The sequence below is a fragment of the Opisthocomus hoazin genome, chromosome 10 (genome assembly GCF_030867145.1).
Source record: "Opisthocomus hoazin isolate bOpiHoa1 chromosome 10, bOpiHoa1.hap1, whole genome shotgun sequence".
In the NCBI taxonomy this organism is placed as follows: domain Eukaryota; kingdom Metazoa; phylum Chordata; class Aves; order Opisthocomiformes; family Opisthocomidae; genus Opisthocomus; species Opisthocomus hoazin.
In genome coordinates this window covers 12,974,577-13,001,110 of record NC_134423.1, presented here as the reverse complement: position 1 = coordinate 13,001,110, position 26,534 = coordinate 12,974,577, and the positions used below count along the sequence as shown (strand labels likewise).

At 43.7% G+C, this 26,534-nt stretch overlaps 1 protein-coding gene across 10 annotated transcripts in view; it reads left to right on the top strand.

Moving 5' to 3' along the window:
• Positions 1 to 26,534, top strand: part of NEO1 (neogenin 1) — a 239,229-nt gene that overhangs the window by 166,124 nt on the left and 46,571 nt on the right. For 6 of the 10 annotated variants that reach the window (XM_075431265.1, XM_075431264.1, XM_075431272.1 and 3 more), the window contains exons 8-14: positions 11,320 to 11,539; positions 17,183 to 17,337; positions 18,159 to 18,307; positions 19,360 to 19,498; positions 23,680 to 23,729; positions 24,622 to 24,766; positions 26,143 to 26,253. In XM_075431265.1, the coding sequence (XP_075287380.1) occupies positions 11,320 to 11,539; positions 17,183 to 17,337; positions 18,159 to 18,307; positions 19,360 to 19,498; positions 23,680 to 23,729; positions 24,622 to 24,766; positions 26,143 to 26,253 (969 nt within the window). The remainder of the gene's footprint in view (positions 1 to 11,319; positions 11,540 to 17,182; positions 17,338 to 18,158; positions 18,308 to 19,359; positions 19,499 to 23,679; positions 23,730 to 24,621; positions 24,767 to 26,142; positions 26,254 to 26,534) is intronic. The other 4 variants (XM_075431268.1, XM_075431267.1, XM_075431271.1 and 1 more) reach the window with 1 other exon arrangement.

Below are 26,534 nucleotides of genomic sequence, written 5' to 3'. Positions count from 1 at the left end.
AACTCTTTTTCAATAATGTGCATTCAAATTTGCCTAAGTTCAGTATTGAAACTAACTGCAATTTGTCACTGTTTTCACTGCATTAGAAATACTCCGGTGTGGTGTTTTATGATTTTCTTGATGATTTCCCCTCTCCTGTCACCTGTTCATGTACATTCACCTTCTTCTGTGCTGCGATGTGCAAACCAAATTCCCAAGCGTCTCTGCTAGTGAAAGAAGTTCTATTTTAAAAGTGCTGATGGAGTTTGGTATTTTTGTTAGAATTAGATCTACATATTGTTGCAGGCTCTGCTGTTCTTGAGGGATTTCTATCCTGCAGAAGAGTTTGATTTATGAATATTTACACTAAGAGGATAACCTGTACAGGGTTCTTCTGATCCATTTACATGCATTTTTACTGCCTTGGGTTCTATATGTGTGTCTTGCTTAGGGCTTTTGACTCTCTTTCTCAAGCAGTGGTAGTTTAAAAAAAAACTTAAATCTTTTAAAAAAAAAGAAATATTTACTGCTGATTTTATGATTGTTATGGGCATCCATTTGCAATATGCAGTGATGGTTTGAATTTCTTTCCAATAACAAAATCTGTTTAAAAGCAGTTAGTTTTAAACTCCTATGGGATAGGTAGAGCTATGTTTGGCTTTTTCCTGCTTTTTTGTAGCACGAGTCTCATGGTCAAAATGCATGCGGGGCTTTTTTTCTTTACATCCTCCCCTGAAGCACCGGTATCTGATCTAAACTGTGAGGCTCCTGCTTAGGGCTGTAGGAGAGGCTGCCTTCCTCTGCGGACTCACTGCTGTGTGTAATGCGTCAACATGGTCCGTCACGCCTTTTTAATGGTTGTTTTATGAGACAGGAAAAAATCAAATTGTTTCCTCTACACCAAAGCATTTCATCGTGAAATGACAATGGGAGGAGTGTTCTTTATTAGAATGGGGTTTATGACTTCCTTTCAAAAACAGGCTTATGGTCAGAACGTGTTTATCAGTAGATTTATGTAGTCACAATTTATTCAGTGCCAATCAGGTCCATTTTACATTAGAGCATAGAATGAAATGAATGCTTGAAAATCATAATCAGTGGGTATTAGTTAGAAATTTGCTTGTCCTGTATTTTTGGTGGGCTTTTTGCAAGTAGTATGCATTGACTGAAGAGTAAATAACAGTTCTCATTCCCAGTGGTAATGTAAATTAAGCTAAGGCAATTAAAAAAAAAAAAAGGAAAGCATTTTGCTGACCTGCTTCAGGCGAAAAAATTTCAGCATAGAGAAAGAAGTAAGCAAGCATGTCCATTTTATGAAGAAAATGAGGGTTGCTTTTGTTTGAGGGAGGGTCTGTTTGTCAGGAGGGGGGATTGCGGTTGGGTTTTGAAGTCTGCTAGAGATCAAGTAGATTCAGAGATCTGTGTCAGGTTCTCATCCTCAATCGTCTCCCCTCTTTGAGGTGATCTGGGGAAGTGCTTGTGGAAAAAAGTAGTGAGTTGGTTTTGGATGGTGAAGCAGCGGAAGGCTTTAGAGGACTAAGAAGAGGAGGATAATTCCGTCCAGGCTGAGCGCCTTGGCCTGAGCTCCCCAGAGGCTCTGGTGCATACCCGCCTCCCAGGGTGAGAGATGCTCTGGTGGGAGCTGGGTGCTCCTCTTAGCCCGGCTCCGTCCCCTGGCTGAGCCCGGGGTGGTTGATGTTGTCCGTGTCCCCTTGGGCAGCTCACTCAAACTCTTCTTTGTTTCATGCAACGGTTTCATGGGCAGCTGAGACCATGGGATGGCTCGTGACATCCCAAAGGGAAAGTCTGTGGTTCTGTCGGTTCCTTTGAACCAGTTCTGGTGTCCCTCATACCCTTTCAGCACCTTCGGCTCGCTTGCAGCCTTCGCGGAAAGTTGCTCTTTTTTCTGGACTAACATGGTGAATTGGCTGTGGGGTCCAGGCCGTAAAGCCAGTGTGTGGCTGTGTGGGTGTGTTTATATAAGTATAGGCAGTTCTACGACATGCAGGGGCAAGTAGGAGGGGGGAATCTCTCCCGTTCAGCAGACACAAACTCCCAGACAACGTCACCTTGTTTTCCCACCAGTAGTTCATTGTGTATCACAGACAAAAGTACTTAAAATACTACAGAAGTTAAAAGCCTTGGCTCTCATCAAACCAGCGTATAAGTGCAGAGAAGAGGTGCCTGGGGCTGAAAATCGCTGGCATCTTGGAGGTTCCTTTGGTCGGGTAGAGTGGTGAAACAAAGAGACACGGAGATACTGTTGCCATGTGAACATGTTAAAAAGTAAGTCACTGGAAAAATACCATTAGGACAGATTCTGCTACTCTTTTTGTCCATTTTGGTACCAAATGTCTTTTATATACAATAGTAAGCATTACTAATGGATTTTCAGTTAATCATATCAAATAATGTACAAAACACTGCAATATAAAAGGTAAAAACTGTATCTGTTTTAATTTTTGAGCCCGTTGTCCCTGACCTGGAATACAGCACTGTTACGCCGGCATGAGGCAGCCTTTGTGGGGTCAGTCCTCAGCAGATGTGCTTCACATTTCTGAATGGTTCCTGTGATTTTCATTGTAGAAGTAATTTCAAGGTTAGTAAGCTTTATGTCCAGCTGGCCACTGCTGAGCTTTCTTGTAGGTGTTGGTCTGAATGTTCTCATGGGTTTTCTTTTTCTGACAGATTTCCCTATACAGGACAATCATACGCATTTCTGCAGTTTAAATTATCTCATGAAGCACAATATTGTGTATAAAATTTTGAATTTTCTCTGAAATAGTAAGTTGTATTGTCTTTCTACAGTCACGTCAAGCAGACATGGATCTGTGTGTTACACCAGGCAAACGGAGGTGCTGGTGGTTGGCGTTACGAAATTAGGCGACTCAGAAAGTGTACATTCATCATATACAGCCAAAATTAGTTTAATACTCTCCTTTTTCCATGTCTGTTTATTCACTTTTTCAGTTTTGCGTGAAAGCACCTCTTAGTAGAAGAGTAGGAGCCTGGTAGATTTAATTAGTTTTTCCAAGGGAGGGAAGTAATTCAGGTACAGTAACTGATCTCTTGAGACAAAGTACCAACTGCAGCGTTGTGGCCGTTTGTCCTGGAAGAACTTAGTAGGGCCAGTTAACGTGTTTTTCTTTCATTATGGTATCATGCGGGGGACTATTAGGAATAACAAGATGATGTCCCTTCTGCCATAAATTTATGAATTAAGCATTTGAAGAACAACAACAATTTGATACGGGTAAAAACCAGGAGGGGACGAGACATTGCAAGGGACGGACAACACGAGAGAAAGTGAATTTTTAAAGGATAGTTGTATAGCATGGACTTACTCGTATTATTTCATACTTAGTACATTGCAACCAGTTGTTGCTGTATTTTTTTGATACTATGAGGGAGAGTGTACAAAACAAAATCAATGTTTTTTGGCTGTGACTCTTTGAAGTATCACAGCTTCTTAATCCTGATCAAAGTGGAATCCTTCTGTTCCAAAGCAGGAGGGATGATATCACCTGCTAAAGCTTAAATTTAGGAAAACGATGCATTAGGTATAAGTAAGAAAAATGTTTGAAAGTCTTGATTACCTTTCTGTAATCAGTTAAATGGCAATTTATGTGACAATTAGTATTTATCAAGTAGATGATTTTATCTGAACACCCCAAGTCAAAATTAAACATATTGGTACCTCTGAGGTATTTTTTTCTTATGGTATACAGTTAAAATATTCAAGGTGTTCAGAGATCTGAATGTCTTACATAGTGTCTTTTCCAACAGATGTTTTGGCAATATAGTAATTTGCTGGTTCTAGTTGTTGTAGTATGTCTCTGTTGCTGAAATCAAAGATACGTTTACATTTAAAAGCTACAAAATCCACTCTGAAGTGCTTACAAAGAGGACTTTCTTTTCTTTGCAGTACTATGTACTGCCCACTCTCTGGTGCCCCACATTGCTCAGCTGTCCCTGTAACCACTTCCTGTTGGCCAGGTCTGTCGCGTTCTCCACTTGCCGCATGCTCTGTGTCCTCTGCGGGCACACCTACGTGGAAGGTATCATTTCCATCAGGAGAGCCCTCTTGGATCAAATATCCCACCCACCCCTGCTCCTCACCCACTGAACTGCATCTCGGAGTAGTCTTGGATCTCGATCTCTTTGGAATGAAACCGAACTGGAAGATGCACTCCCGTCCCTATCAGGTGTTCAGGGTAAGAGCGAGGCCAAAGTGACACCTATACAGTCCATACGGTGCAGGTGCTGGGCTCTCACAGGCAGCTGGGTCACCCTCCGCGGCCTCTCCTGCTGCCTGCTGATATAGACGAAGTCTCAGCCATGCTTTAGAGATCCTTGATGCTCTCATTTGACTTAACTGTGACTTTGCGAGCAGTTAAATATGGCCAAGAATAGTATAAATAAGGTCGCTGACTAGTCCTTAAAGCGTTTGTGCAACTTTGTTTCATGCATTTCAATACTACCTTCATGCGGTAGGTTGTAGCAGTGGTGTACTCGTTGTACCTGTGAGGTAGCTGAGGGAGTTGGACTCGTCCCTGGTCGTTCAGATAACAGCAGCAAAGCTGAAGCAGATAACATTCCTATTCCACTTTTCCTTTGTGTAGTATATCCGATGGTATAATTGGAATGTTATTGTCCAAAGCAGGAGGAAGCCATGAAAATGCCAATAATGCGCCCCAGGAGGAAAAAAGGAGGAAAAAGGAAATCTAAGCTGGAGGGGCTGGACAACATGGAAAATATTTCTAATAATTAGCTAACTAATAGAGCATTTCAGTTACTAGTTTTCAGGTGTGGCATGTTTGACAGAGTTGTTTTTAAAAGATCACATCAGCATCCTGAAATGGTGATGATAGAATAGCACCATGGGCACATGTTCACACTGTTTGTTATCTCGCCGCAGTGAGTTACGCCGATAGCGATGGGGGTCATTTTTCCTACATCATTAAAAACTGGGTACCACATCAGTGTATCAGACTGATAGGCACCTGTAGCCTTTGCCTCTTAGACTTTACCAGCCTAACGCTGGTAAAATTAACACGCTGGGCTTCTGCCAGTGAAGGATCCAAGTTGTAGAAGTCACTGATGGGTTTTCGTTTGTTGGAGTCCAGCTCCTCGTGGGTGTTTGTGCACTCTGCAAAACATTTTGGTAAAATAGTTGCAATAGGTGATGTCTGCTCAGAAGAAACCCTTGGGAAGAGCTGCTTGACAGAAGGAATTTCTTGAGGTGTGTGTCCCCATGTCTTCATTCTGCACGGCAAAACCAGCTGGGAACCCTGCGGTTTGCCAAACACAGGTCTGGAGGGAGAGGGAAGGAATCTTCTCTTACGCTGGATCAGTGGGATTCGTGCTAGAGTTGTCATAGCTGGAGGTCTTGGTGTTGCACCTGGGCAGCACAAATGCACGACGGTACGTGTTGGAATCTCGTATAAAGTAGATGTACTGCGGGTAGAAGCAATTTCTAGTGGAAAGTTAGGAAAATCCTCCTTTCTCAATTTTCTGCCTACCTCACCCTGCTGGTGGATTGCTGGATGTCCTGCACTGACGGGGTTTCAGTAGTTGAACGTGACCTGTGCTTGTTTGTAGCTCAGACTTCGTTCTGTTGCCCAGGTTACTACATAAGCATTAGAAAAATAATTGTGCAAAGCAGAAGGACTGCTTGAAATATTTTGATTTGGTTATAACTGATTTTTGTGAGCTTTCATCTTCGTTAGATGCAGACAGATAAATCAAGTGACTTTCCTTGTCTTATTGATCCAGAATTTAAATTGTATTGTGACAGTTTTAATGTGTCCTCTCAGCAACATTTATTTCACCTCAGTCTCCCCCTCCCAGCCCCTGACTGCAGTGGAGCCACTGTTTCAGGAGTGATTCATTTTATGTCAGCTGTTTTGCTGAATGATTTCTTTCAAATGCTATTCAAGACAACGTGCTATATCTCGACTGTACAGCCTTTGTGTGATGCCAGATTGAGCGAGGGCTTATTCTTGATCCCTTAGAAAAACATAAGCTCAGAAAAACTGATGTATCAGCAGTGGTTGAAGAGATAAATCTGTTGTATGTATGTCTGGCGTGCAACAGCATCGTTCTTTTGCCATGTTTGTAGCATGTCACTTGCTGAATATGCATATTTTATGTTGTTTTTAAATAAGGTTAATGTGAAACTGTGTGGGAATAGCCTGCGAAGAATATTCCAGAGTGTAGTTACTTTTTGAAAAGGGATGAAATACATGTTAGAAGGAAGAGACTTGTTTTGCATGTTACTTGTTATACCATGCTTAAAAGCTTGAAGTAAGAAAGCTGCTCCCTTATTGGCATTAAAACTAATTTTAGTGTAATTACTCATTAACACAGCTCTGCACTGCTGACCATTCTGCTCACACGGCTGTGTACAAATCAGTTAGTAATGGCACTCAAGGCATTTGGAGGAAGAATGGGGAGAAAAGGGAAGGAAATAACCTCGTCTCCTAAATACGCTCCGCAGCTATCAACAGTACCAAATTGCTGCCAAGCTGGTATTTAATCGCAGCTTTCAGTGGGCGAGTTTTCTCCCCTATTCATTGCTTACCTTACTTGTACACTTTACAAGTCCTTTGTGCTTTTGTTTGGTTCACAGTTTATTTTTCAGATGCCACTGGTTTTTCTGTTGTGTTTGAGCGATCTACCTATAATGCTGTCAGAAGGAATATTTCTGGGTTGGAGTCTTGCGTGGGGATAAAGCTGGGTTTCTGCTGATCGAGGAAATCTTGGCAGCTCTCCCAGACTCCTCATCTCGATGCCTGCAGGCTCTTCAAGCACTGTGTGCAGATCACTTAAGTCAAAGATGGATCTTTTTCATTGTATAGGAAGACAAATACATGAGTGCGTGGGATGTGTTTCAGCTTAAGCAGACAAATTTTAAAAATTTATCAAGGGAATAGTTCTCCTTAGAGAAATTTCAGCATTTTGTTTCAATTTAATAATTTAAGAAATATTTGTATTAAGTTTTAACTAAATAGAGTGATTTTTAAAGATAGTTAAGGTGCAGGTTTTCTGTCAAGAGCGTGTAATTTGAAGCAGATCACCCGGCAGTATTTCCAAGACACAAAGGAGAAACCAAAGTATTAATGTAAGGGGATGGAAGGTGCGTGGTTTGCGTTTTGAGTGTGAATAGGGATCCCAGCTCTAACAAGACAGCTGCTGTACTGGAGAGTGGCAGGCTGACACTGTTGTTTGGAATTTTGTTCTTTGGACGTTCATACAGGAGAAATTAATCTGCAGTCTTCCGTGGGTTGAAGTGAACAACTGCAGCGGTGGTTGGAAGGAATTTCTGTGCTGAACTGGCAGCTGCCTTTTGTGCTGGATCTGAAGTATCTTAACTTTAATTTTAAAAAACGGAGGCTCTTTGTGTGTTAAGTAGTTTGAATAAATGTGCGAAGCAATCAGTCAAAGAGTTCACCAGGATGGTTCAGAAGATGCCACTTCAGAAGGCATTTGGCTGATGCAGCTGTAAAACACAAGTTTGCTTTTGTAACAGCTTCCCTACAGATGATTCTGCAAACTGTTTCATGGTTTTAATTAATATTATTAATGTAATTAGTTAATAGAAGGGTAAGAAATTAAAGCTCTCTGCAAGGGGAAAATATTCAGTTGCAGTGTAAAGTGAACAGAAATTTGAAATGAAATGGCAGTCAGTCAAGCAGGCACTCTGGGAAAGATGCTGACAACTACAGGCACTGAGGAGGTGTTTTGCATACTGCCGTACCTTGTTCCTCTGTGGCAGCATGGTGTGGAAGGGTTAAAGATAGGTGCAGTGAGGAGGTCTCCAGTTCAAGGGAACTATTAACACGGGCTCAAATTTAAACGCGGGAGAAGCCTGGCTGATGTAGCCGGGACTGAGAATGTGATCACAGCATCACAGAATCACAGAATGTTTGGGGTTGGAAGGGACCTCTGTGGGTCATCCAGTCCAACCCTCATGCTGAAGCAGGGTCACCTACAGCAGGCTGCACAGGACCTTGTCCAGGCGGGTCATGATGTTGAGTTGGCACTCTGTCATTTAGGAGCAGAGAGATGATGGCTGGGAAGATCCCCTGACCCCGGCTCAGAGCTCTGCGTGTGTCAGCGTAGAACTCCGGAGGTTCCCATCAGCCCACTTCTCCAGCCTGGCAGGTCCCTCTCTCTGCCAGAGCATCTGCCGCTCCTCCCAGTCTGGTATGGCCTGCAAACCTGCTGCGGATGACCTCTGTCCCATCACCCACATCACTGATGAAGATGCGAAACCCCATCTGTCCCAGTGTCGAGTGGGTAATGCCACTCATTACCTAGGCTGCCGGTTGGTCTTCACCCCACCCACCACAACGCTGGGAGCCTGCTGGGCCAACCACACGCCCCACCATCCACCCATCCAGTCCAGAGCTGCCTTTTCGTGATGCCGCCTCGGCATGCCTGGGTGGTGTTTCTGCATTTCTTTGTTAGCCATTTTGGTCTCTGGTTTTGCTTCCTTTACACTTTCTGTGCTTAAGCTGGGCCAGGAGTACCCTGTTCAGCCATGCTACCTTCTTGCCATGCTCATTTTTTTCTTGCATGTAGGAAAATGGGTCGTTCTGGGGTTGTGAGCGGTTTGTCCCTGAAGATGAGCGAGCTCTCCTGATCTCAACTGCCCATAAGGGCAGCTCTTCATGGGGTTGCGCAAGTGCTGTGACCATGGTCAAGCTCCTGCTCCTGTAGTTCAGTGTCTTGATTACACCAAATGCCTTCCTCGGTTTCCTTAGGTTCTTAAATTCTACAGTCTGAGGGTCGTTTCAGCTAAGGATGCCATTGATTCTCAAACCTCTGAGCAAATTTTCCTTATTTATGAATAGCAAACCTAGGAGAGCATCTCTGCTGCTGGGTCATCCAGCGCTGGTGTGGGGAAGTTGCCCACAACACATTTCAGTGTTCTCTGCTTTGAGAAATGTGATGATTTAGATGAGAGGAAGGTTATAGCGGTGACTGTACGTGCTGATAACTTCCACTAGAACCTTTTCTGCCCCGAGACGCTACTGTTGGCACTTGTGTATTGTACTGTACCATCGAAGAAGGGGTGAAGCTGTAGTAATGAAGTACCCTGTATGGAGTAGTCCACAATGACAAGGTTAGCCTTGGGGGCACAGAGTCCAGAAGAAGAGCTAAAACGTGGTGCATTTCTGTAAGAAATCCAATTATGAGAACATAAAAATAGTTTAGATTTTGCAATGAATGTGAAGTTAATGGTGTAGTCTATTGATTGGGAGGGGGATGCTGGAGAATACTTAATTGTGATCTGTGGCTATTACAATGTGGAAAGGATAATGGAGAAGATATTCTGGAGGACTTGTCTTTCTGTCAGCTGTATTTTCAGTACCAAAATATGTATGCTTCTGGCTCTGGGAGTCTTGCAGAGTCCTGTAAAGATACAGATATTGGAGTAAAAAGTCTTGATTTCAGTACGAAAACAAGAAGAAACGTGATTGAAAAGTAATTAAACTGGTGATTGTATTTACACCAGTACTTGTTCAGGGAGTGAAACTTTCCTAGCTGACAGGATGAGCAGTGTCTGAGGGAGGAAATCAAGCACGAGTGAGAGCTTCAGGAAAGGTGGCAGACACGACAGCGTGGTGCCAGGCACACCGGCGCACGGGAAGGGAGGGAGGGCATTGCCAGTGTCCCCGCAGAGCCGGGCCTCGCTCACGGTGGTGGCCGGCCCCGAGGCGGACACCCTTGTCTCTGGTGGGGTGTACAGCAGTGTTTCCCGTGGAGCAGCGGGGTGGCTCACAGTTCTGCTCGCCTACCTGCATTACGTTGCGCAGGTCTGATAAATGCCACGGGTTTGTTCTTCCACTGTTGCCAGCAGTTGCCTGGGAAATAGAAATGAAAAAGGGAGAATTTTGCCAATTCAAGACCTGAGTGGGAGATGATGCTTTGGTTGACAAGAGTTTTTTAGAATTTAAAGTCAGGTGGTTGTTGATGATGGACTTCTCAGTGCAGCCGACACGTTCTCAGTGTGTCTGCCTGAAGGTTTGGTTGCTCAGATCGCGCTTTCTGCTTTAGTCAGGGTTTTTGTGTGCAGTTTCCTTCTTGTCTGTCGAGACCCAAGTCCGCGTACTCTGGTAGTGTGGTAGGTGGAGATGCTGCAGCTCTCAACAAAAGCTGTGCTAGTCCTTAACTCTTTCTGGGGACAATGTGAGGCATTTTAGTTAGTTTCCATAATTAATAAGTGAATAAAGGTATTTGGCAGCATAGATTCCTGGGTGGACAATGTCATCAGGTGGCTTAGACTTGGTAAATAGTGAAGAGTACAGAAGAATTCAGAGCATCCTGAGCTTAGGGGTTTTGTTACTAATTGTGCTTCCTGTAATTGCTGTGGTAATTGGGGTCCAGCTGCTCAGAATATTACTGTTAGATTTACTGGATGGATTGCTTTAATAGGATTTGGAGAAGAGCTGTTTGTGTGCTGCAGCTTGTGCTGTTAACTTGCCAACCTTTTAATGCAATAATCCTGGAGATTTATCCCAGCTTTAAAGCGGTGATACAGGAAGGAGTACACGACTCACCACACAAGGTTTGTAAAGTCTTTGCAGAATGTGAAGCGAGAGTTGTTGATGCTTGTTAGCGTCTTGGTAAAATGCTGTAATATAGGTTATGAGAAGGGGATGAAGCTTTGATGGAAAGAGAGCAGTGACCGTAGTGAAAGTGAGGAAAAAATCCATACCAGGTTCATCACCGTGTCTTGCCATGGGCAGCGGCAGAACCCAGCCAGCTCAGAAAGCGGTGAATTGACTGCAGCGGTGAATTGCACAGCCTGGATGAGTTTGCACTTCTTCAGTGAATATTCTGTATTTGTTGATTTTTTATGATTGAGAGTAGTATAAATTAATACTGCACGTTAATGAAATAAAGTAGAATAATGAGTCTGGATGTACTTTTGAATAAATAAAACAAGTTGGGGTTTTTCATTGGTAAATGTCTGGTATTATATCTGGTTTACAAAGAAATGAAAATATTGTTTGCCTCTGGTATGTCCTCTTAGGAGTTTGTATTTTACCCTCAGTTTCACCCTTCCCTTTCCCTTGCCACTTCCATTGCAGTGGAGATTCGGTCTGCTTGCTCGACAGTGACGTGTCCTTGAATATTTCCCATTAGTTTCCAGTAGTTACCTGGGCCTGCATGTCAGCCTTCAGTTTAATGGCCTTTTTTGTGTGTGTTCATTTTCTTTTGTTTCCCATCGTGGTTTTGTTTATTTCTTTTGTGTTTTTTTTCTGTTTTCTTTTTTTAAACCGTGGTGATGTTTGCCCTTCATATTCCCCAATGTTTGCACATGACAAGATGTTGCCATCCCAACATTACCTCCCACTTCACTGACCAGTGCCACTAATGACCATCTAGCACCAGCGACAACAGGACCATTGCCTTCAGCCCCGCGGGACGTCGTGGCCACCCTCGTCTCCACCCGCTTCATCAGACTGACGTGGCGGACGCCTGTATCAGACCCTCAAGGAGACAACCTCACCTACTCAATCTTCTACACCAAGGAAGGTATAAACAGGTAAAGATCTTGACATGTAAAATGGCTCGTGCCCTTTCGTGACTTTTCTTCGTACTAGCTTTGCTTAGAAGCACTGTAAGCCTTAGGTCTGTAATGCTCAAAGTCTGACAGGCCGCGGAGGCTGAGGGGTTGGGCTCCCTTCCCTCCTGCACCCTGATTTGAGGAAGGGCATTTTTATTTGCTTCGTAGCTGCACGTACGTATTCTGATGGGGAGCGCTTGCGTGTGGTTTTGATTGACTGCAAACAGTTGCTACCTGCTTTTAGCAGACTGCTTAGAAACCGAGAGCAAGCAGAGGCTGTAACACCTCTTCAGGAACACGGACACCACCATAAACGCCATCCACAGCAGGCACAGAAACATCCTCCAGATACTCCACGTGCTGCGGAGGGAGAGCAGTCGCTTCATGCTTTCAAACCCTGCAAATACAGTCTGATTCTAGAGAGGACCGTGTGAGACTCGGAGCTGAGAAAGTCATGTGAAGAGAATACAAAATGCACGACTGCTTATGGGGAATTGCCACTCTTTCTGAATTCTGTGGATAGACGTCCAGGCTCATGGTGGCTAATTGAGGCAATTAGTAAAATTTTCTTTGCCTCACCAGTGTTGTGTTTCTACTCCTTCCTTACTTCAGTAATACTCATTCTTAATGAAGATGTTTTAAGTGAGACAGGAAAAAAGGGGGGGTCCTGCCAGCCACTCTTGGTTCCTGCATCTCCTCCTTCACGTTTCTGGCTGTAACCGCTCTACCCGCTGTATTTTCAGAAGGTCATTTGCTGGAGATGGCTTCATGCTTCTCCCTGTACCGGGTCTGGCTTTTGAGAGAACAAAATGCATCCCCTGCCACGACACACAACACTACAGAAATCTAGAAAATAATGCTCTTGGGCCAAAGGCATGTGCAGGAGGAAGGGAAAGAGGCAGCTCATAATTGGTGGTGAATAAATGAGGAAATTACAGGACACTCTGCAGGAACTGCTGTTTGCAGCTCTTGCACAGCAAACCTCCGGGCGTGGGTTAATGTAGTCCACGGAAAGTTTACACAGCAGAGTGCTTAAGCTGGTGCTTAGATGTAAGCAGGTGGTTTGATTGACTGCAGTGAGGTCTTTGTTTGCTGAAGTGTCCTTCTGGATCAGGGTTCCAAGTAGGCTCTGAAAGCCTTTTATTAGCACATACTGTTTTCTCAACCTTACCACTCCTTTGCTTCTGGGAAGTTTTTTTGTTATGCCTGGTAAAGACAGCTGGGATCACACATTTCACAGATTGGTATGAAAATGCTGTGAAATCCTGCCTTCCAGCCTGGATTTAGAGGATGAGAACAATAAATGAAAAAAAAAAAAAAAAAAAAGGAAAGAAGAAAAGTTCTGTTTCCCACTGTGATGTTACTGTGGTACTTTTTGGCCAGTTGGTTGGGCCTTGTGGAAGGGTTGCTTGGCTACTGAATAAAAAAATAGATGAGCGTGTCACACATCCCTGAGCAGGCAGAAATCAGAAAATTTTGAAGTCAAGCTTGGACGTGCAACCCTCCTTTCTTCCTCAGCATTATAAAACACTGCTTAAATGATAGTTTTGTAGTCCCTGAGTTATATGTGATCATATATCTTGGCTGTGGTTTGAAGTGCGTATGTAGCATCTCTCCATGCTGTTACATTTTTGCCTACCTGTGCCATTTTCATTGCATGCATTGCCGGATCCTTTTAGTAACCTAAGCGTTAGTCTCTTCCTCGCTTGTGTTTGAGCAGCGATCAAACCAGGCATTGGATTTATCTACCTTTTAAATGGGGCTGGTGAAAAATGAAACAACTCTGCAGAACATGGAGTGGCTTAGCTGGGTTTTCTGACATCTCTGAACCACCTTTAATGGGCTGCAGAGAGTTGTCTTCGTGTAGTGAATTGTAGGAGTGCTTACACCTCTCTGCAGTGCACAGGGCGTGTGGCTGCCGAGGTGTCCGCTGCCTCGGCCACCGCTGATTTGCCTTCCTTGTATTGTCATCAGCTCGCTGAAAGGAGATGCAGCCAGAAACATGGCGAGGTGGTCCTTAACTTTTCCCTTTGAGCTTGTTTGGAGGGCTGGAGCGTGGTTCCCCCCGTAATCGTGGGGCAGCCCTGCCAAAGGCTCTGCCTGTGCCCCGCGCCAGCCCTCGGCTGTCAGGAGGTGCCCCCGGCGTGGTTACGTATTTTACGGTTTCAAGTTGCTGTCCGCTTGCAGAAAAACGTTGATCCCTAAATTGAATGTTGCAGAAGATTTGTAAGCAGTCGCGAAGAAGGAATTGCCGCAGAAATGCACACATGGCCGAGGTGGTAGCAGTTGCTTTTATCGCTTCGGAGACGGTTGAAGCTGGGTTTGGTGGAGCGTAGCATCTGCTGGGGAGGAGCAGTGAGAGTAAAGATCTGTGCGACCGGGAGCTTCCTCTGCGCCAGAGGAGCTGCAGCCGCCCCGGGGAGAGGAGCGTGTCGAAGCCCGGCCGCCAGCCATGCAGGCGGCTGCTGTTGGCGGGTCTCGCTGCCCGCAGGACGACACCCGCCATGGCATGGCTTCGCCTTGGCTTGGCATCGGCCTCCTGATGTCAGGGGGGCCTTCGTGGAGGCAGCTACGTGCAGATGGAGTGGGTGTCTCCTGGCTTGATTGTCACACCTCTGGGAGAACTGCAGTGACCTGTTCAGATAAAAATCACCGTCCTCCTTATAGAATGTATAGGTAGCGTGGTTATTTATCCTTGCATTCCGTATCCCAAATTTCAGGCAGTTCCCGTGAGAAGGGTCTGAAAATTCAGATGCGTTGGGGAGGCAAAGGGAGGTTTAATGCTGTGACACGTTAGACAAGCACTCAGGCAGAAGAACTCTAAACTTTCAAGATATGGACAAAAAGAAACTGCTCGCAGATTGCTGGTACAAGATGGTAAATCACACGTGTGAGATACTCCAGTGAGATTAGACCCACGATTTGAACTGGTGTGCTTCAAACACAGCAAGTGGAGTTTAATTGTGTGTAATGGCACTGTCAGAGCATCTCTGAGCTCACTGCTGGGCGCTGCAGCGGACATGGCTGGCGCAGACAATGTTAATTTTTAATAATTCCCTGAAGGTTGTTTTTTTTTATAAGCGTAACTTTAAACTTCATATTTCCAGATTAACACTTGTTTCTGGTTTTGAACTGTAGGCTTTTCCCCTTAGGTACTTGATAGCTATTTTAAACCCTAACTCTGGTTTACAAAGCTCTTTAATTGGGGATTAAACTGGAATGAGTTAGAATAGTCATAATGTTCTGTAGGGTAATACAGTTATTCATATAGACCATCTGTTTTGTTGCGTATTGTGCCTACCTAAACACATCAGAGCTCGTAAAAGGTGCTCAAGGCTCCCTAAGAAAGGCTGTAAATGAGAGATTCATGTAGCACTTAATTAGATTAATCTCAACATATTTTTAACATACTGTTGCGAGGAAAGGCACATTACTGAAAACTGGAATACTTTGAGGTGTCAGGTTTTTGATAAATGTTGTCTTTCCATTAAAATATTTTTTTTTTTTGTAATTTTAAATAATAACTTTGGATTGCTGATTTTTTTTTTTTCCTGGATAGAATCAGTGTGTGCATTTACACTTCAGGCAGAAAATGCAATATATTTTGCATGTCAATGGGAGACGAGTGTTATTCCACAGCTGTGACCCTGGGTTTTCAGATGCCATCATCATATCTGAGACACATCTTGAAGGAAGCTATCCATTTGAAAATGCATTTTCAAGGAAACTTTTTAAGTGGAAAAGTTAGTGAGGGAAAATATTTCTCTTTTTCCCTGCCCCCCCAGTTTTGTTCTGTGGTGGGTGTGATATTTCCTTAGTGTGTGCCCCTCTTCCCTCTCAGCTTCTTTCTTGCAAAAAATACTCAATAAACATAAAAAGAAGAAAAATCTTTTGTAAACAGTTTTAATTCAAATATGCTATAATGATGCTGCTCATTTAAAAAAAATCTGAAATAAATTAAGCTGTTTATGCAGTGTCATTTTAGCTCAACTTTCATGAAGGAGAATCTTCTAGAAAATGTGTTTAAGCAGATCTTTAGTTACAGAAAGCGGATTGTTTCCGTCTGTACAGAGACAGTGTAACAGTGCAGAAATAACAGGGATTTCAGAATGTTTTCCACCAGGTTATGCTAAATCAACCGTACTAGTTGATTTAAAAAGAAAGAAATTAAAAATGGGGATTTTGGCATCATATTTCCGTGATATAAACTAAAGCATAATGGCTGGAAGGTAGGAAAGGGGAGACTGTGGAATAATTTTGCCTGGCCTTCTGCATTAAAAATGATTTAATAGCAGCTAATCATTGGGATGAGAATTGCCTGCCCTCTACTGTAGAGCTAAACAAAGTCTGGCAGACAAAGGGAAAGAATTGTATTCAAAATAGTCACGTTTTCCCTTTATTTTCTCAGTGGGGAAGTTGTTGATCTCTTCTTTTGCAATACTGCTTTTATTTGTATTTCCTGGGAGCAGACGGTTGCTTTTGAAGGAAGGACAGTGTGTGGAGGCTGTGCCCCAGACAGCTCTGCGAACGCTCACGTGCCGGCAGCAGTGTGTCAGGAATAAAGGCTGTAGGCAGCTGATGATCGATCTTTTCATCTTCCCCGGAGGTTGATCAGATCCGAGTGTGTTTCCAGAACGGTGCTCAGCACAGGGCTTGGCCAGTTCCCCCATCCCTGAGGGTCTCTAAAGGCAGGGCAGCAGTCCTGCTGGCTGCCTCAGTGCACCCAGTGTCTTCTCCCAGCTGGAATACGGCTTTCAGCCTGCAAAATGTCGGCTGTCTTGCTGCGCCAAACACAACAGCTCCTTCCCGCGCAGTACACGCGCTCGCCGGGCGCCGGCAGACAAGCTGGGGGCCGGGAGCCGTCTCCTCGGCGTTGTCAGAGGTGAGCATCTTCATGCCGGGCTGCAGAAGGCCCTCGCATGTGCCGATTCCCAGGGCACGGCGTGACGGGGAACTGCTGCTGAAGGATGGCTTCTGCTCGCGCGGCAGGCGGATCGAGAGCAGCGGCGACACGGGCAGATGTTGCTTTTTGTTGACTCCACGACTTGTGTGGTAATAGCGTAAATGCCACAGCTGTCTGCCTGGCTGTATGCGAGTCAGAACCCGTGGAGGTTTCTAAAAAATCTAAATATTAGGGAGGAACTAAGTAAAGTTTGGAGGTTGGATACAATAAAACAGCCTCTTTGAAAAATACACAAAAAGCAGCCCTACAATATTAACAAAAATGCCTTAAATCCCGCCAGACTGTGTGTGCTGCTTAAACATTTTTTCTTCTGGCTTCAGAGCAGTCAGATAAACTGTCACTGTGAATTACTGCATGCTGTTACAAGAATAACAGAGAAACTACTTAGGACGTTGTGTTGTCGAGTATAATTTATTCTTTTACTTCAGTGCGTGGTTTTTTTTCAAAGAGAAGTTACAAAATTGGAAGCTGTTTGTCGCCAGCAGTTTTGGTGTATTACTGCTTTATTGTGTAGTCAACGCAGTGTAAGTAACCACGTCATTAGCACATTAGATACGTTCAAATGGGATACATCTTAATAGCAACTATTCCTCTATTTACCCCTCAAAAACCCTGTTACTAAGCAGTGATTCTGTGCCCAAACCTTGTCTTTCCTCAAGGGAGCGTGTTGAAAATACCAGTCATCCTGGAGAGACGCAAGTGACGATCCAGAACCTGATGCCAGAAACAGTTTATGTCTTTCGAGTGGTGGCTCAGAACAAGCACGGTCCCGGAGAGAGCTCAGTGCTGCTGAAGGTGGCAACGCAGCCTGAGGGTAAGCTGTAAATATTTCGAGTCTTCTGGACTTGGGGATTGATTTTTTGTTTTGCCCATTCATGACCTTTCCCAGAATAAGTTGATGCTCTTAAAAGCTGCACTTGCAGACCATAGTTTCAAAATTATTTTCCACGTTACCATGTTGCTATGCTTATATGATTTATTATCATAGAATCATTGAGGCTGGAAAAGACCTCTAAGATCATCAAGTCCAGCTGTCACCCCAACACCACCATGCCTGCTAAATCATGTCCCGAAGTGCCACATCTACACGATTTTTGAACCCCTCCAGGGATGGGGACTCCACCATCTCCCTGGGCAGCCTGGTGCAATGCCTGACTATTCTTTCAGTAAAGAAATTTTTCCTAATATCCAATCCAAACCTCCCCTGACGCAACTTGAGGCCATTATCTCTCGTCCTATCACTAATTACCTGGGAGAAGAGACCAACACCTGCCTCACTCTTCTCACCCTTAAGAAAAACTGAGAAGGCATTCCTTGTTAAATTATAAAAGGAATACTTGCAAATTGTCGTTAACTGAAAGAGAAGGAAGAAAAACTTTCAGAAAATGCAAAGTCTGTGATTTGTTCACATCACTCGGGACCAAAGGAATCTGGCCCAGGGAGCAGGATCTCCTTCAGAAGTTTGGTGCTACCTTTACCCCCACTGATGAACCCATGTGATATGCTGAAATGTGAAAAAATACCCATCTTTTAACTGGAGTTCGTTAATAGTGAAGTTGACGCTAAAATAATTAGCTACTGGAAAAGCGAATGGTTAGGCTTGGTGATGAGCAGAATTTCGTGCTTGCATTTCAGTTCAGCTCCCTGGTCCGGCACCCAACATCCGAGCGTACGCCAGCTCGCCCACTGCCATTACGGTCACCTGGGAGACGCCACTGTCGGGCAACGGAGAAATCCAGAACTACAAGCTCTATTACATGGAGAAGGGGCAGGACACCGAGCAGGTACAGAGCCTGGCTCTTCCTGCGTCGCACATAGTGCCATTAGCGGCATTTTTTCTTCTATTATGTTTTTACCTTAAATTTCTAGAAACACCTTGTGAAGTGTTCATTTTTCTGATAGACGGAATCCTTTAGCCTAAATTAGGGAGATCTGTAAAACTAAAAATCCAGCATGAAATGTCTGTGTCATGGAACGGAAACTATTTTTTTGTGATGGCTTATTGAGATATTCATCAGCATCAAGAAGCCTTTGGGGATATCCATCGTACCACAAGAGGAAAACTCACATAATAGCTGCATCATCGGGTCAGAGTTCGGGTTCAGATGGTGTAAAGGGTGCGTGCATAGTTTCTACAGGTTGGCTGGTTTTATTTTAGTAAAGTAGGCTAATTACTGATTTTAGCATCATCCTTAATCTGAACTGTACTTGCTTCTTGAGTTCTATGATCCAGTGATTGATAGTTTGATAGCAGTGAGTGTCTAATTGATGGAATTTTCTTACACTTCTACTGGAAGAATCCAGTATGTTCTGTGCACGTACCGCTCGCCACCTGAGAACAGTCACAACTTTCGGAGAATGAATCCCAGTCATTTAATTTCCCACCCAATTGCATATGAATATGACTTCAGCTTTAAAAAAAGCTAAAGGAAGCATATTTTTGTTAGCATTTACAGTAATTTTTCATAGAAGTTTTTAAACAGGAATGTTGTATTCCTCAGATGAAATTACCTTTGCTACTTCTGCATCCCACTGTTCAAAATACAGTAATGATTTTTACTGATAGGCAAGTGTGTCAGATCCCTTTTAACGTACGGAGCCATTTTCAATGTAATGACTGAAATCGACAGGTAGAGTTTTCTCTTGCAAGCTCAGCGTTAGCATCGGTACAAGTCCAGGCTGTGTGCAAGCTGGGGATTCGGCCCGCCGGTGCTGCAGAAAGGGGTCCTTCCTGCATCTGACTCTGAGCGTTACGGGACTGAAATTCTTCAGACGTCTGTAAGAGCTGCAGACCCAGCGCTGGCCTTGACTCATGTGTCTGTTTCGTTATGCACAGGATGTTGATGTAGGAGGACTCTCCTACACCATTAACGGATTAAAGAAATACACTGAGTATAGTTTCCGAGTGGTAGCTTACAATAAACACGGTCCTGGAGTCTCGACCCAAGATGTTGTTGTACGAACGTTGTCAGATGGTAAGCTGCTTTATTCCTTTTTTTTTTTCTCCCCAGGAATTAGCTGGTAATTTCCTGTAAGTGAATTTTTAGCCAGACTTCTATGGTTTTTGTTCATTGTTGCATGTTTTATTAATAATGTTGTTGTTGCGTATGGCCATACGTGGTGAAAATTACCCTGGAGGCTTTCCAAATTAGGTGAAGGAAAATTACTGTACCTGCAAAAGTATCTGGGATTCTGATTGTGAAACAACGGTGTCCTTCATTTCAACTTCAGTAGTTTATTTCATGGGTTAGTGAGTCTGCAAAGTATTAAGAGCAGACAAAAACCCAACTATATTGAATGCAACAACTCCAAATTATTTTTTTAGGTTCTATAATATTTTTACATATGAGCAGACTTTTGCTTTTGGAGTGTTTTTATTTTAATTGTGGTCACATGGGAAAATGTTGCACGTCTTTGGACTCCAGCACAGACACTGCTAAATCAGCTGCGTATGATGATGAAAGCAGGAAGGGGTAACAGCAGTTTCTGTAAGGCAAATAAAGAGGTGATGTGAGCAAATACAGATATGTGAACAATTGTAGAATGATCAGAGTTAACGTTAACTTTTATTTTTTGTAGAGAAGTTTGTTTATATAAAAGAACAGTCAGACCAAAAGTGAGTCCAACCTGGGATCTTCTCTGGAGGAGTGACCCAAAGCAGAACAGCCGAGCAGAGCGGAGTAATGTCCCAGATTCCCTTTCTGTCCAGAAGTTTCTTTCTAGGGAATTCTCGACTCCGCAGCGGTTTTTGTGTGTTTAGTAACTCCGTTTCTCTTCTGTGAACCCTGTCAGCATCCTCTAACCCATGTCAGCTTTTATCGTCCACAGCACCAAGGGGATAAAGATCCTACAACTAATTTTTCTGTGGAAAATCACCCCTTTTTGTGCGTTTGGAACCTGCTGTGTGTTAGTGTCACACCTACGGCTGTACTGCCTGAAAGGGTGAATCGGCAGTGTCTGCCAGCCCTCTCTGTCCCACTCCGCATTTTATAGACCTTTGCTGCTTTCTCCCTCCTGTGTGTCTTTCCCAGACTCCCAAGTCACAGAAATGGTTAGCCGTTTCTTTTGTGGAAGCTGTTTCAACCGTCAGGGCCCTTCTCTAAACTTTTTTCTAGGTTTCTTTTCTCCTATGTGCTTTCGAAATGGAGTTGCGGTGGACTAAAATTGTATCAAAGATGCAAGTGCCTAATTACTAGCATTGGACTGACTTTTTTGGCTCATTCTGAGCACTGAGGTGGCACTTTTGGAGTAGATGGATCTTGGTGGAATTGGTCTGCTCAGAGCCGTCATTTTGCGTATAGGAGCAGGATCGTTTTTCCCATGTGTGTAACTTTATCTACCATGAATTGCATCTGTCACTTGAATATCCAGGCGCCAAAAGTCCTGAGGTCTTTCTGCAGTTCTTTATCATCAGATCTTGTCTGCATGAACATTTGTCACCTCGCTGCTCATCTCCCTTTCATCACTTACGAACGTGTTGAGCAACAGGGGTCTTGGCTCATACCGCTGTGGAGCTCCACAGGTCATCTCCCACCACGTACGTTCCCACCTTCTCTTTCCCTGCTTTTAACCAGTTGTTTACTCAGGCAAGGACTTCTCTCCTGTCCCCTTGCTGCTTCGTTTCTTACGAGCTCTCCAGCAGGTTTGTGATGCAGGGTTTCCCTTAAAGTGATAAATACGTATTATTACTCCATGTATCTATGAAATTCATGCTTTATTGTAGTTTCAGTTTATTTGCCTAATACAGGTTTCTGCTGTACTACTTAAAGTTTCTCAGAAAGAACCCCTTTTAAATACTGGCGTCAAATTTCCCATCTCACAGTATCTAGGTAACTTGTCAGAGGTTACAGCCTACTATAAGTCACGCAACTGTTGCGTTCCCAAGTTCCCTTAGCGTCTACCCCTGGCACCACACTGCTCTTCGTTATGTCTGACTCTGCCATAATCCTTTCTATTGACATTTCAGTTTGAGAGATCCTGTAAGTCCCTCCTAAAGGGTGTCATGGAAACCTCTCTGCTTCCTTCCACTCAATACAGACACAAAGATCGTTGCGTGGCCTTATCTTTATATGTTATACCCTGACCATCTGCTAGCTCTACAATTTCTCTAAAGGGCTTCCAGCTCCCTATTTGTTGGAAGAAGAATTTATTTTTAGTTGTAATGTCATTTTCAGTTTTTCCCAAAATTCTTTCTGGCCCAATTTACATTTTCACATTTAACCTATAGAAATTTCTAAAGCTTTCTGAAGGATGTCATCTTGCTTCTTACAATCTTATAACCCTGCTGCTTCACCGTGCAGTTCTCCCTTTCAGTCTCTCAAATCTTTCTGGATGAAAGATGCATGTTTTCTTCTTGTGTGTTGTTATTGTGATGTCTGTAAGCAATCTCCGTGTTTCCTACAGGGATTTCACTCTCAGCTTCCTTTAGCTTCTACTTAACAAGCTTCCGTATTTTTATGTAGGTGTTTGCTCCTGATCTAAGTAGGTTACGGTGGTTTGTTGCAGGACAGCACTTCAGGTATTGCAATTCAAACCAAAGTTTACATGTTGCTCACAGGGATTGCTTCTCTTCTCATGGTCTTCCTGATCTATGGGAAGCAATCGTGTATCACAGCTAGAAATGTCAGCTCTGCTTCATGCCCCGATCAAGGGCGTTTCCCTTACCAACTCGTCCTTGCAGTCTCTCTCAGCCGTCAGCATGTCGTGGTCCTCCTCCCTGAGTGGCTGGTACACAGCATCCCGGCCTCGGCTGTGCCTTCCCTGTCGAAGCATGGGGTATCAGCCCCCAGGAAATCCATTTTATCTGTTGGCCTGGTTAAGTTCTTAATCTGATCTGAGTCTAAGCTAAGCTTGCTTTGACATAAAAAGAGTCATAGAATCATAGGATGGAAAAGACCTGTAAGATCATGAAGTCCAACTGTAAACCCAACACATGAACTGTGCATGTGGTGAAATACGTGTGTACGAATATATTCACATGCATGTATCCTTTCCTGTGTCCTGCTGCTTGTCTTTCTCTCACCAAGTTTCCAATATATGCATTAATTATTAATCACTCCGTGTGAAATCCATGACTCTTTTTAAGGTTGTGCTGAAGGCAGGCACCAACTGTGTAACACAAACAAACAGCAAAAAAAGCTTAACTGTAGTTCATTTCCTCCTCTTAACCTGTGTTGCTTTTTAAAGGACATAGCGCTCAATCCTTAGGTCTGCTGATTTCAGACTCAGTTCAGCTGGTGAGAGAGAAGGAAAAACAAATCCTCCTTGTCTCCATTTCTGTGGTGGGACAGTGGGAGCGGGGTATTTATTTAACCACACCGCAGTGTGCCTTTCACTTACCGCAGTGCTACTTTCACTTTATGCACTCGGGAGTGGTTTCTTAGCTGTTCTTGTGGCTGGTGTGAGTTACTTGTAGAATACATTACTCAGGCCGGAACAATCTTTAGCCCTGCTGTGCTACTTCCCCGTCCTTGTGCTTTGCTGGAGCTTCACCTTCCTGCTGGGGAACCATTATCTCTGCCTCTGAGATAACACGCGTGAGTTTGAAGTGCTGTGGCGAGGTATGCCGTGGTCTCTGGTTCTCTCGTACATTGCCTTTTTGTCTAATGGAGTTTCACTGTCACGACCAGCAATTTGCTGCAGCTAGTAAAGAACTAATAAAGAATGGAGGTTTGATAGCAGAAACTGTCTTTGCGATGCGATTCACCTCTTCAGTAGCACCGACACTTGTTGGCTGTCTTTGAGTTTCTCCTGTTACAGCGAGTCGCAATAACAGAAAACATAGTTAGAATTTTAAATGGGGTTTCCCAGTATCCAGCATGTAAATTAAAGACTTGATTTTGAAAAGTACTGAATGTGATCTCTTTTCTTAGAGTTTATGGAAAGTACCTTTAAGTATAAGACATTTTTTATTTAGATACCTGTGATAGGTAAAACTTGAATAAAAAGTGAGTTGATTCGTTGTGATGAAAATTTGTAAACCTGAGCTAGTCACTGTATGTCGTAAAGTACGTCTGGTAGAATTTTGTAGTTACTTTATATAGTCTCTTAAACCAGAATGGTTTGTACTTTCAGAAGAGAGTTGTTGTGTATGGAAATACAGTATTTGATACCGTATATGGAAATTTTGGAGTTGTAATTCCTTTAATGTTTCTAGTCCCCAGTGCTCCACCACAGAATCTAACGCTGGAGGTACGGAATTCCAAGGTAAAATGTGGAGATTTTCCTGTTGGTAATGGGTAAATGAAAGATTGGTGGGTCTTAGATCAAGCAAATTTTAGAGCTTCTTTGGGACTTTTTTCTACTATGCTGCTTTTCAGCCATTTGTGTGTGAGTTGCCTGACAGGAGAATATCTGAACGTGGGGCTTGAAGCATTAGAACCTCCAGTCCCACTGTGGATTGTGCATAACGGAGTGCGGTGAGGACAGTGGCAGCCTACCAAAGCATGGAGGCTGGTTATGAAAGAGGTTTAATCAGGCTCAGGAGCCTGAAGCACCAGAGATGGAACGTGTTGCTGTTAATTAACTATTGTTTACAGTGTGTGTGCATACATGCGCACATTTATAGTGTCCTGGGCGCTTCAGAAGAGAAGGTTATATACCTAGCCATTACGACTTCAGTGATTATGATTGGAGATTTTTTTAAAGGCTTTTTCTAAACTCTTTTCCCAATACCTTCTTCTACTGCCTGTATGATTAAAAATAAATAACTTCATGCACCTAAACTACAGTTCAGATAACTTGTACCCTTTAGAGAAAATACCAGTTCTTAAAGACGGATCCTTAGGTAAACCATATCTTAAGATAACCCGAAGAAGATGGAAGGGAAGCCCAAGGGGCCATTTGTGAAATTGGAATCGGAAAGTCTAATAGGATTGAAGCGCTTTGAGGTGAACTTCTGCAGGCACGTGTGTGACCTGGGCCGCTGCCGAATCGTGGGGTTTTTACTTCTTACGGAGAGCCTGTGTTTTACTGGATGGAAACGCAGAGATTTCTGCATGCGTATTTTGTCTTGTGTTTCGTGGAGTGTTAGCAGGAGAGTAGTTTCTCTGGCTGCGCGAGAGGCTATGCCTTTGTAACGCCCTGCTGCCTTCCGCAGAGCATCATGCTGCACTGGCAGCCTCCTCCTGCGGGGACACACAGCGGGCAAATCACTGGCTACAAAATTCGCTACCGTAAGGTGTCCCGGAAGAGTGATGTAACGGAGAGCATCGGTGGGACCCAGCTTTTTCAGCTTATTGAAGGTGAGCCATTGCGAGCGTTTGTTATCAGAGGGGAGCTTGAGGTGCTTCCAGTGGGCTGAGGCTGAGAATAAGACATGTTCATGTAGGTTCTTACCTTGCAAGAGAAAATGAACACACAATGAGTGTTTGGAGGTTCTGAGGTAACGTGGTAACCGAAATGACATGAGCTGTTTTCCAGCCCTAATTTTGCCATTGATTTGCTAAGTGGACTGGACAAGTCTTTTTAAGACCTTTATAAACGACGTAAGGTTTGCCTGGAGGAGATGGTCCTGAGCTCATTGTGTCTGCCCAGATGCCAGAACTAAACATATGGAGGAGAAGGATGCTGAAGCGCTGCAGCCTGGCTGGGTGTTTGGCGGACTCTCCTCGTTGCGTACGGACAGAATGTAGGGGTGTGTGCTCTGTCTTGCAGTGCTCACCAGCAAGCCCAGCTCAAGAGTCCTGTGAGTCGCTTACCTCGGACATCTGTGCACATCATCGCACCCAGTTTCACAAACATCCTTTTTCCTTCATTCTGGCATGAATATAATATATCCTCGCTTTATTTTGTGCACTTAAAAAATCCAATCTAGTACATTGCTTAGCATAAATTATATATTGTTACCCAAACTAGAATTTTGCATAGCGGACATAAACAGTATGTGAGAACAGGAGCAAGACTACAGTTTGTGCATTTTTCAAATCTCTGTAAATGAACACTTGGCCAAAAGAGAAGAAATTGTGGCTCTCTAGAAAATGAATATGCACTGTTCAACAAGATGTTTTGATTTGTTCTCAGAAACTCCAGCTGTGAGTCCGTAAATTTCAGTTTTATCCCAGAGTAGGAGTTGATGTATGCCTGTAACTAGCATGGGGTTTTTGCCGGCAACAAAGGCTGTTTAGGAAGTTCCATATATCAAATTTTGAGTGCATTTTCATACTGCTTTGATTATTGATTATACACTCTTATGTACCATAAACTAACTATTCGCTCATTCTGGTCACTTGTTGCCTGTACTGTACACCTGTGTTTAGTTACAGGGGTAGGTAGTTCTGGACCTAAAGCTGATTAATAGCCAGAAATCAAGGCTGGCTGCAAAGAGTACCTCACAGTCTCTTCCAGGGGCCTGCAGGGACAGCCCGCAGAGTGTCACAGCCCTGGGTGCCTCTGGTCAGGGTTTAGCTGTCACACCCGAACTGGTGTCAGGTACCTGTGCAGAGCTGCGCTGTGGGTCGTGCTGTCTCCATTCCTGACCTCCTGTTACGCTCACGTGGCAGTGGTGGGGCAGAAGGCATTTTGCCGTCAGGTTATACCTGGATTTTAATTAGCAACTGTGATTCCTCCGCTCCCGGTTGGAATTCCTGTGTTGGTATCTTGGATACTCTTTGTCTCGTAGGTCTTGAACGAGGTACAGAATACAGCTTCCGAGTAGCTGCCTTGACTGTCAATGGGACCGGACCAGCCACCGACTGGGTATCAGCGGAAACATTTGAGAGTGATTTGGATGGTAAGATCAGAAGTGTGAACGTATTTGTGACATCGAAAATATTGGAATTCGTGGACAGGGGCCAGTAAAGTTGGATTGCTTTTTTTAAAGGCTTTATTTATGATTAAGTGAAATTAATTTCTATTTTAACATAAAACTCTTGCCAAGTCAATTAAACGGCTTGAAATTCAACCCTGCTTCTACACTTTCTAGTATTGTATGTTGGCATTATGGTTTTTCTGCTAACAAATACCCAATTATGAATGACAATGTCAGTGTTTCAATATTTAATTAATAATACA